This window comes from Ustilaginoidea virens, chromosome 4 (assembly GCF_000687475.1).
Source record: "Ustilaginoidea virens chromosome 4, complete sequence".
NCBI lineage: Eukaryota > Fungi > Ascomycota > Sordariomycetes > Hypocreales > Clavicipitaceae > Ustilaginoidea > Ustilaginoidea virens.
In genome coordinates, this window is record NC_057319.1 from 2763764 (window position 1) to 2775000 (window position 11237).

The following is an 11237-nucleotide window of genomic DNA, read 5'->3' on the forward strand; positions in this document are numbered from 1 at the left end:
CCCCCCAGACTTTGTCGCCGCCGAGCCTAGTCCGCCAATATGCCTTCCGCCTCCAAGGAGAAGAGACTCGCAAAGAAGGCTGCCGAGGGCAAGTTGAAAGGCGGGAAGGCTGCCAAAGGCAAGAAGGAGCCCGAGCTCGATGCCAACGGCAATGCCGTCGAAGACGATGCTCCCGCCACCTCTGGCGAGAAACTGGACGAGGTCAAGCGTCTGGCAGAGCAAATGGACGAATACGGTATTTCAGACAGAGTCACAACTGGTGTCCTGGCGTCGACGCAAGCAAGCAAGGACGTCAAAATCACCAGCACAAGCTTGGTGTTCCATGGTCGTGTTCTCATTACCGACTCTACCATGGAGCTGTCGTTCGGCCGTCGATATGGACTTCTCGGTGAGAACGGCTGCGGAAAATCCACGTTGCTCAAGGCTATTGCAGCCAGAGAATTCCCTATTCCCGAGCACATTGATATCTATCTGTTGAACGAGGGAGCTCCTCCTAGCGACCTCGGAGCCCTTGATTGGGTTGTCACGGAGGCTGAAAATGAAATGGATCGTCTCGACAAGCTCGCAGAGAAGCTTCTCGAGGAAGAGGGCCCCGAGAGTCCCGTATTGATTGATCTCTACGATGTGAGTAAATTTTCTCTATTTTCCTTCTTTTTTTTTTGTTTTTTTATAAAAAAAGAAGACAAATCTCGGCGCTTTTGCGAGATTTTTTTTATTGTTTTTCAGATTCCTCTTTCTCCTTTCCCCTTCCAATAGTCAGATGGCTGAATGGTTCTAATTTTCCTGGTCTGTAGCATATGGACAAGATGGATCCCTCTACGTTTGCTACACGTGCGTCCTTGATCCTGACTGGCTTGGGATTCAACAAGAAGACAATTCATAAAAAGACCAAGGACATGTCTGGCGGTTGGAGAATGCGAGTCGCTCTTGCCAAGGCACTGTTCGTCAAGCCGTCCCTGCTGCTGCTGGACGACCCCACTGCTCACTTGGATCTCGAGGCCTGCGTGTGGCTCGAAGAATACCTCAAGAAGTGGGATCGCACCCTCGTGCTTGTTTCACATTCGGAGGATTTCCTCAATGGAGTGTGCAACAATATGATCGACATGCGCGCCAGGTCGCTCCAGTACTACGGCGGCAACTACGATTCCTACCACAAGACTCGTGCCGAAAATGAGACGAACCAGATGAAGGCGTACACCAAGCAGCAAGAAGAAATTGCTCACATCAAAAAGTTCATCGCCAGTGCCGGTACCTACGCCAACTTGGTCAGACAGGCCAAGTCCAGGCAAAAGATTCTGGACAAGATGGAAGCCGATGGTTTCATTCAACCTGTTGTCCCCGACAAGATTTTTACTTTTAGATTCGCCGACGTGGAGAAGCTCCCACCTCCCGTACTTTCTTTCGACAACGTCACGTTTTCCTACTCTGGCGAAAAGGCCGATGACTTGTATCGCAACCTGGATCTCGGGTTCGACATGGATTCCCGAACCGCCCTTGTCGGCCCCAACGGTGTCGGCAAGTCCACTCTCCTCCGCCTCATGACCGGCAAGCTCTCTCCCACCGGTGGTTCCGTCACTCGGCACACCCATCTGAAGCTCGGTCTCTACTCCCAGCACAGTGCTGAGCAACTGGACCTCACCAAGTCCGCCCTCGACTTTGTTCGCGACAAGTACAAGGAAAAGTCGCAGGACTACCAGTACTGGCGTCAACAGCTGGGCCGTTATGGCTTGACGGGTGATTCACAGACTGCCTTGATGGGCACCTTGTCTGAGGGCCAGAAGAGCAGAATCGTCTTCGCCTTGCTTGCTATCGACAGTCCCAACATGCTTCTGCTCGACGAACCGACCAACGGTCTCGACATCCCCACTATTGACAGTCTGGCTGATGCCATCAACGCCTTTAGCGGTGGTGTTGTTGTAGTCTCTCACGATTTCAGGTATGTCACGAATATCCTTTTTTTTTTTTTTTGCTCTCCCTCTCATGCTCTCAAACATTAAAACTAACTCGCAAAAAAAAAGACTTTTGGACAAGATTGCGAAGCAGATTCTTGTATGTGAAAACCAAACTATTCAACCTTGGGATGGTAGCATTGGCGAATACAAGAACTACCTCCGGAAGAAGATGGTGTCTGCTGGTGCGGTGTAAACCGGCTACAGTGTCTGGCACGGGAGGGGAGAAGAATTCAAAAAAAAAAAAAAAAAAAGGAAAAAAGGAAAAAAGGAAAAAAAAAGGAAAAAAAAAAAACCTGGCATATTGGAAATAGACGGGATGGCACCAATTTGAAAAGAGGGAATTATACAATTGGCATGAAGGGCATCTATGCGGCACGCGACACACACGGCTGTCATCAGGAATGACGAGACGATAAAAAAACCAAGAAGCAGATAGGAAGCCGCATTTACGCTTAGGCATGGTCGTGGATACCCTTGAAGAGGTGAGTGGCATGGATTCATTTGTGAAACACTTGTTACGGATAGACTTGACCTACTTCACACGTGCTTTTTCAAACTCTATGTGAGACATGGGCTGCAACGTGTGTGTGATGTGTACGGAGTAATGTGCCTAAACATGCTAAACATGGGGGACATGGAAACAGATTGCTGTTTTGCGCTGGCGAGTGCTTGTCTGAAACTCGTGATTCGCCCGTCCTTGCAGCGTCCGACTGGGCTGTAGGTATAGGATGTGATGATTTGATTCGATTCGGGTGAAGAGCGCCGCGTACCAGCCAGCCAGCCAGCCTACTCCGTAGCAAGTTTTGAAAGCCAAGCAAGCCCCTGCGTACTGCGCATACGCAGATGGGGGTGTAACCGACTCCTTGGGCTGGTTTGGTCTGGTTGAACGCCACGAATCTGCAGCATTTGTCCGCTCCGGCTTACCCAGGAATTGGCACTTGTCCACCTACCTGCCTCGTCGTACGGAGTTGCGCGTGCTTGTGCTCCGTACCTGAGTGGCGATGATGCAGCGGAGCCCCAGCCCGCATCGGAAATTCGAGGGACATTGCTGGCGGGCGGTCCGAGGATACGGAGCGAAGGGCCAGAGGCTGAGCACAAGTTGCTTTCTTTTGCCTAGTAGGCTGGTTGTATGCCGGTGGTGTACTCCGTCCGGCGCAGCGACGTCAGCCGGGGATCCTGCTCTCATCATTCTCCGCTGGGCTCGCCGCGAAAGAGTCTGGTCGGATGTCCACAGTTCCACTTGACGACTAGCTTAAAGCCGCCCTGCCCTGCCGGCGCTCATGCCTTGTGTGTGTTCTGGACATGGCCACTCGACGGGTGTCACGACATGTGACGGACGGGGAGGTGCCAATCCAATGTGCGTGCGTGGTGCTCATCCGCCGTGGCCAGCGTCCCCGACTGATGATGCCGATGCCGATGCCGATGCCGATGCCGATGCGAGAGCAAAGGCTGGTTGACGGTTGACTTGCCTGGACACAAGGGCATTGAAGTGAGGGTAGTTCAACTGGGCAGAAGGCGCTTGGGGAGAGCGTTAGCAATTCCAGTGTTTGGATGGGGACGGACGGGTCAGCGGATCTCGATGAAGATTAACTGGTCCGGGCTTCTTCTGCATTCATTGCTAGGAGCACAGATGAGATTCAATGGATGCCCTGCCCTGCCCTGCCCTGTCCCTCCCTTCCCTTGGGATTGCGGATCTGTGGAGGTGGAGTCTGGACGCCTTGCTTGCTCGCTGAAAAATCCGGGCGTCGACAGCGGCGCCTGATTGGCCGGAGGCTGCCAGGCATAAACCTGGCGTATGCTAGTAACCGGTGCCTAGGAAGGTTGACCTGCTCGCTCCGTAGGTACCTAGGGAGCAGCCAGGCCAATGATGTGACTGTGGCGTATCCGCAACGGATTTTAACGGAAATGGGGAAAGAAGGAAAAGGTAAAAAAAAAAAAAAAAAAAAAAAAAGCAGCGAGGGAATCGGAAGTCTCGGAAATCTCGGGGCTGGAGGAAGAAAGGGAGTGCTCCGTACCTGCCTACCTGCCTGCCTGGTGGCTGCTCCGTACCTGCCAGAGCCAGCCAGCCAGCCAGCCAGCCAGCCAGCCAGCCAGGCAGACAGGAAGGAGGCACCACACCAGACCAGCTTTACCTCCTGCCCTCGCGACACACCACCCACGCCCATTGATTCATTGATTGATGTTGATCCAAACCAGACAGACATCTTGGAGCAGCGCGTGAGGCCTGGTGACGGGATGACGGCCGGGTCGCATCATGAGGCACGCACCAGATGGGGCTGCCAAACCCGGGCTTGCTGCGACGGCGAGACGGGACGGACCAGCCAAACATGAGCAGAGATCCCCCAAGTCCTGCTGCGATTGACGTGATGTGATGGCTGGGGCAATCCAACCCGACTGCGCCTTGATGCTTGCTTGCTGTCTCCAGCAACCTGACCGGGGGCCGACCCCCTCTGAACTCGAGGGCATTGCCGCCTCGTCTCGTCTCGTCTCGTCCCGTCCCCCGTGGTGCGTTTTCTTGTTGACTCTTTCATGGTGCCTGGTCGACATTCATGCGTACGTACGATACGACCACGACCACGACCACGACCACGACCACGTCCACGACCACGTCCACGACCACGTCCACGTCCATCAACAACACCCCGTCTTCAACCATCAGCTTTTGCCCGGATTCCCGGATTCCTGGATTCAGCCCCCCCCCCCCCCAAAATCCATCCAGCCAAACGAGCTCCCAACCAGACTCGAGCCAGACAAATCTCCAAACATCGGCAAACCTGCCTCTTTTCCATCAACTCCACCGGCCCGGCGTTCTCCTCAAAACCCCCGTCACCAGTCGCTGACACTTTGCCTCGCCTTGCCTCGCCTGTAGGGCCTTGCACGTAGCAGTCGGCCGTTTCACGCAGTGCCTCCCCCTTTTTCCCTCTTCTCCGGCCCCGTAGCTTCGTCCCCGATCACCCGGAGACGCCGGTAAAGTTGCCTGTGTGTATGTGTAAGTGAGCCAGCCCCCCGTGAGCACGTCAAATCGTCGAGGCTTTGCTTTGCTTTGCAGCCCAGACGGACGACCCGGGTCGGTCTTGGCGGCATTCCCGCTCTGCTCGGTGGAACCAGGGAAAAAAAAAAAAAAAAAAAAAAAAAAAAAAAAAAAAAAAAAAAAAAAAAAAAAAAAAAAAAAAGAGGGAGCGCTCGCCGCCTTGCCAGCCGCCATGGACAAGAATGCCTTTCGAGCGACGGTGCTGCCGTCGCGCCGGGGTGGTGGCCAAGACGAAGACGACATGGCCTGGGAGCAGCAGCAGCGCGACCGACTGCCACCGCCGCCGGCAGCGCCGCCCCCAGGACAGGGGGGAGGACGGGGGGGAGGACGGGGGGAGCTGCGCGAGGCGACATGGACCAACCAGCGACACCAGCAGGTCCAGCAGGTCCAGCGCAAACCAGAAGAAGTCCAGCGGCCGCAGCAGCACCAGAACCACCCAGAGCAGCAGCCAGGGCACCAGCAGCACCAGCACCAGCACCAGCACCAGCAGCACCAGCAGCACCACCGCCACCACCACCACCACCACCAGCACTCATCATCAACAACATCGACAACATCGACAAACACGACGACGACAACACCACCACCACCACATCCACCTCCACCTCCACCGCCACTCGTCGGCCTGGGCTCCTCCCCAAGGGCCAGCTTCAGCCTTCGCTCGCCAACCCTGCCCACCCGCTCCGCCCGCGCCGACTTGCCTCCTCCATGTCCTCGTCCCTTTGCGTCTCCCGCCAGCACCTCAACCACCACCACCAACAACAACAACAACAACAACAACAACAACAACAACCCGGCCGGCGCCGCCTATCCCAATTCCCATCGCGGCCACCATCATCATCATCGCCATCATCATCACCATCACCACCACCACCACCACCACCACAACGCCGCAACCACCACCAGCTCGTCCGTTCAGTCGCCGTCGCACAATCCCCATCCCCATCCCCATCCCCATCCTCATCCCCATCCCCATCCTCATCCTCATCCCCATCCGCATTCCCATCCTCATCGCACCCCCGGCCCCAGCAGCCCCGGCCCAGGTCCCAATCCCAACCCCCATCTTGACCCCAATTCCGGTCCTCACCACCTCGTCAACGGCAGTCCCCCCCATCCCAGTCACCGTCACCGTCACCGTCACCGTCACGGCTCGTCGCCCTCGCCGACCGCTGCTGGCGCTTCAACCGCCGCCTACATGGCCTCGTCGTCCTCGACCCCAGCCCGTGCTGGCGCTCCTCCCTCCTTGCCAGCGCCATCATCCTCGACGACCAACAACAGCAACAGCAACAGCAACAACAGCAACCACAGCAATCGCCTGCCCGCTGTTCCTCCGCCGCCATCGCCATCGCCCCGACACGCTCCGCTGTCGACATCCTCGTCCTCTTCCAGCTACTTTCCCCGACCTGATCTATCCGACTCTCAACACCAGTCTCGCCAAAAAGTGGCATCTGGCAGAGTATACGACCCCACGACCGACACCACCAAGGAGCGCAGGACATCAGACTCCTGGCACAACCCGCCCCAGAAGCTTACGCCAAAGGTATGTCAATCCACTTCTTTTTTTTTTTTTTTCTTTTTTTTTTCCCCCTCCGAGTTGTGCACGGCACTTGCTTCTTTCCTACATGTTGCATCGCTTGTCAAAGGCAAACCCACCCTTCTTCTCTTTTAATCCCCCCCCCCGCTGTCCTTTTCCACCCAAACTTTCTCTTCATCAAGCTCGGCGAAAACTTTGAGTCCTTCATCGGAACAATCGTCAACCCCATCTTCAGCCCGAGTCTTTTTTTCTTCCTCGTTGCGAGACCTCTTGTTTCGTTTCGTCCATCTTACTCCGGCCCTTTTTTTTTTTTTCTTTCCCTCCCTCGCACTGAATTCTAGCCCTGTCGCGCTCTTTTCCCTTCCAATAGCCATTTTAACCGTCATGGCTGCATCTTGTTTCCAATCTTGTGTCGTCTTGACTTGAACTAATCCATTACCCTCTGCCACCAATTAGCCACGGGACCCCTATCCGTACGAACGGAGGCCAGGCGACCAGCTTCCATCATCCTCGTACTACAACAACAACAACGGCATCTTCACCTCGCCTCGTCAATCGTATGACAGATATCGAAGCCCGGTATCCCATTCCCACCCAAACCTACCCGTCGGCTCCCACAGTCCACCATTGAGCCGGGTAACTCACATGACGTCGCCATCGCAAAGGCATGTCCACACACCTGCTACAACCGCAACGCCAAATGGTTCTTCAGTCATGTCAAGCATCATCAAGATTGAGCCCCGGGCAGCTTCGCCGATCAAGACGCCCTCCCTTTCAGCAAATGTATGCTTTATTTCTCTTACAAGGCTTGTTGCCTGTTTTCTCCAATTCATTCCCCCGGAAAACGCCTGCCTCTCCCACCAAACCCCAAGAAAACATCATCATCATTGAGCGCGACGCTAACTGACGCTTAAAACCAGAGCCATAGTCGATCAGCCGATCCCATGTCATTCTCCACCATCCTCTCAAGCGCAGAACCGGCCCCAAAGTCCGTCGTGCAACATCGAGCTCCCACGCCTGCCCCGGAAGCTCAAGAGCAGGAGCAAGACCCTGAGACTGAAGTTGAACCTGAAAAAGATGTCGAGACTGAACTTGAGGCCCTTTCCGCACATAGGGCAGAGCCCATGAGGAAAAAACCTGGTCGTCGTCTGACAAAGGGGCGAGCCTCCGATATACGAGAGGCTGAAGCCCCTAAAAGCAAGCGACGTCCTTCGGTCAAGAGAGAATCGCCCCAACCTCGATCTGCCTCGAAGCGCCAGGCAAATGGCCAACCCAAACCTGGCAAAACATGGTCCACCGAGATGGAAAAGAAGATTCAGATTTCCGAAGCTCTGATTGAAAATGACACATCCAGTCTCGACCCAGCCGAATTCAACGAGCTCGAGTACAAGGAGCGTGCTCGCAAACGCAGACGCCTCATGGCCGATTTCGATCTGGAGCAGTGCAGACTTCGTCGCGACGATTATACCAAGACTGCCAGCAGAAAGCTACTTCTCCAGTCTGAGCTTGGCAAGCGACGATACGACGATGTCTTCTATGACCAGGCACTTCACGAAGTTCGCGAGCAGGAACTGTTTGCCGAGAAGGAGCGAAAGAAGGATATGCAGCGAAAGAGACGCCGCGAAAAGTCCATGGCTGTTACCATTGAGCAAAAGGAAGCTGCACTGGCCCGAGCCCTGGCGGCCGAGGACGAATCCGAACGTCAAAAGCATTTACGCGATGCTGAACGTGCCAGCAAGAAGGCGCAGCAGACCAAGCTCATTCTACAAAAGGGAATCAAGGGGCCGGCTCGCAACCTGGAATTGAACCTCGAGGGCGGCACCATGTCTAGCTTCTTGGCCTCGGATGCTGACACGCCAAAGAAGGGCAGGGGCAAGGGCAACCGCCTGAAGAAGACGAGAGAGCAAAAGAAGGCCGAGAAGGAGTCGGCGGAAGCTGCCCAGGCTGCTCTTGACGCAGGCAAGGAGCTCCCCCCCAAGGAGGAGAGCAAGGTACGCATCAAGATCAAGGGACGACCGAAAGACAAGGTCAAGGACAAGGAGAAGGAAAAGGAAAAGGACAAGGACAAGGACAAGGACAAGGACAAGGACAAAGCCAAGGACAAATCCAAGGACAAAGACAAGGACAAGGACAAGGACAAGGGCAAGGGCAAGGAAACGGAGGCCGAGGAGAAGACTAAAGAGACCAAAGATGTCTCCAAAGAGAAGAAGGACGATTCTACCGACCTGGAGAAGAAGTTCTCCTCCAAAGGCTACAACCAAATCTACGAGCAAATCTGGCGCGACATGGCTCGCAAGGATGTCAACAAGACCTTCAAGCTGGCTGTAGAGTCGTACGGGACCAAGGGCTCGAACCTGAAGAAGACGGCCATTCTCGCATCAAAGGAAGCCAAGAGGTGGCAGCTGCGCACCAACAAGGGCACCAAGGACTTGCAAGCTCGCGCTAAACGTGTCATGCGTGACATGATGGGCTTCTGGAAGCGCAACGAGCGTGAAGAGCGCGACTTGCGAAAGGCAGCCGAGAAGCAGGAGATTGAAAACGCTCGACGGGAGGAGGCCGACCGTGAAGCTGCTCGACAGAAGAGAAAGCTCAACTTTCTCATTTCCCAGACCGAGCTCTACTCCCACTTTATCGGCAAGAAGATCAAGACTGATGAAGTGGAGCGCAGCACCGACAATCCGGAGATTGAGCAGGCGGCCAGTGAGATGCCGCGGAACAAGCTCGACGTTGCTGAACCGACTGGGCCCGTGGCGGCCCGGGTCACCGATTTCGAAAATCTCGACTTCGACAATGAGGACGAGTCACAGCTCCAGGCCGCAGCCATGGCCAACGCGCAGAATGCCATTGCAGAGGCCCAGAAGAAGGCCCGGGCGTTCAACAACGAGGGCAGCCTGGACATGGACGAAGAAGGCGAGATGAACTTTCAGAATCCCACAGGTCTCGGGGAGGTGCAGATTGAGCAGCCCAAACTCCTCAATGCTCAGCTGAAAGAATACCAACTCAAAGGCCTCAACTGGCTGGTCAACCTCTACGAGCAAGGCATCAACGGCATTCTTGCCGACGAAATGGGTCTGGGTAAAACCGTACAGTCCATTTCCGTCATGGCCTACCTGGCGGAAAAGCACGATATTTGGGGCCCGTTCCTGGTTGTCGCACCGGCTTCCACCTTGCACAACTGGCAGCAGGAAATCGCAAAGTTTGTTCCGGACTTCAAGATTCTACCCTACTGGGGCAGTGCCCCGGACCGAAAGGTGTTGCGCAAGTTTTGGGACAGGAAGCACTCGACGTACCGCAAGGACGCCGCATTCCACGTGTGCGTGACGTCGTATCAGCTGGTCGTCTCCGACGTGGCGTACTTTCAGAAGATGCGATGGCAGTACATGATTCTTGACGAAGCCCAAGCCATCAAGAGCTCCCAGAGCTCTCGTTGGAAGTCCCTGCTGGGCTTCCACTGCCGGAACAGGCTTTTGCTGACGGGAACGCCCATCCAGAACAACATGCAGGAACTGTGGGCGCTGCTCCATTTCATCATGCCGTCGCTGTTTGACTCGCACGACGAGTTCAGCGAATGGTTCTCCAAGGACATTGAGTCCCACGCGCAGAGCAACACGAAGCTCAACGAGGATCAGCTCAGGCGTCTGCACATGATTCTCAAGCCTTTTATGCTTCGTCGCGTCAAGAAGCACGTGCAGAAGGAGCTCGGCGACAAGATTGAGCTCGACGTCTTTTGCAACCTCACCTACAGGCAGAGAGCCTACTACTCGAATCTCCGCAACCAGATCAACATTATGGATCTTGTTGAAAAGGCCACCATGGGTGACGATCAAGACTCTGGAACCCTGATGAACCTGGTCATGCAGTTCAGAAAAGTGTGCAACCACCCAGATTTGTTTGAGCGCGCCGAGGTCACGTCCCCCTTTTCCTTTGGCTACTTTGCCGAGACCGCCTCGTTTGTCCGGGAGGGCAGCACGGTCACTGCGGGCTACTCGACCCGGAGCCTGATCGACTTTGAGTTGCCGTTGCTGATATGGACGCGGGGCGGACGTCTTGACCAAGCGTCGGGGGACAACGTCAAGGCTGGTTGGCGAAGCAAGGCGCTCAACCACATGATGAACATTTGGGCGCCGGAGCATGTGCAGAAGAACGTTGAAGGGCGGCAGGCCTTCTCTTGGCTACGTTTTGCGGATGTGTCGGCGGGCGAAGCGTACAAGGCCACGCACGAGAGCCTGTTCACGCGGGCCGTCACCGAGCTGCAAAACAAGGACAGGCTGGGACAGATGGGCGTCATTTACGACGACGGAGACGGCCGAGACCAACACTTCACGCCGGCTCATGCGCTGTTCAAGATACAATCTCGGCACAATCGCCTACCGCTTGCGGAGGTTACGAGCCAAGGGATCTTGAACAAGCTCATGAACGTGGCGCGTGAGGCATACCGCGACTCTGGGCTCGGCAGGTTGGAGGTTGCCGGCCGACCTCGAGCGTCCGCCCCGCCTATCGAGGTGGCGTGCAACAGCATCAGCGCGGTCAAGGAGCGACAAGACGTCCTGTTCAACGCGGGCATGCGCAGAGCGCTGTTTGGCCCGAACTTTGTCGAGGAGAAGGCGCTGGTGGAGAACAAGGTGCCGCTGGAGCTGTATCCGTCCCGAGGCGTGCTGCCCAAGCCCGACAGCGAGAAGAAGAGATTCACCGACGTGACGGTTCCGTCGATGAGGACGTT

The 11237-nt window shown here is 55.5% G+C and overlaps 2 protein-coding genes across 2 annotated transcripts in view; both read left to right on the plus strand.

The window, feature by feature from the left end:
* Positions 1–39: 39 nt before the first annotated feature.
* Positions 40–2145, plus strand: UV8b_05193 (uncharacterized protein; the record flags this gene model as incomplete). Its single annotated transcript, XM_043142691.1, has 3 exons — positions 40–624; positions 795–1936; positions 2019–2145. The coding sequence occupies 3 exons, from the start codon at positions 40–42 to the stop codon at positions 2143–2145; spliced, it is 1854 nt and encodes a 617-aa protein (XP_042998625.1).
* A 4033-nt stretch (positions 2146–6178) lies between these two features.
* Positions 6179–11237, plus strand: part of UV8b_05194 (uncharacterized protein) — a gene marked incomplete at both ends in the record, with an annotated part of 6007 nt that continues 948 nt past the window's right edge. Inside the window, 3 exons of the mRNA XM_043142692.1 lie at positions 6179–6523; positions 6974–7300; positions 7438–11237. The exon at positions 7438–11237 is cut by the window's right edge and continues 680 nt beyond it. Of these exons, the coding sequence (XP_042998626.1) occupies positions 6179–6523; positions 6974–7300; positions 7438–11237 (4472 nt within the window). The remainder of the gene's footprint in view (positions 6524–6973; positions 7301–7437) is intronic.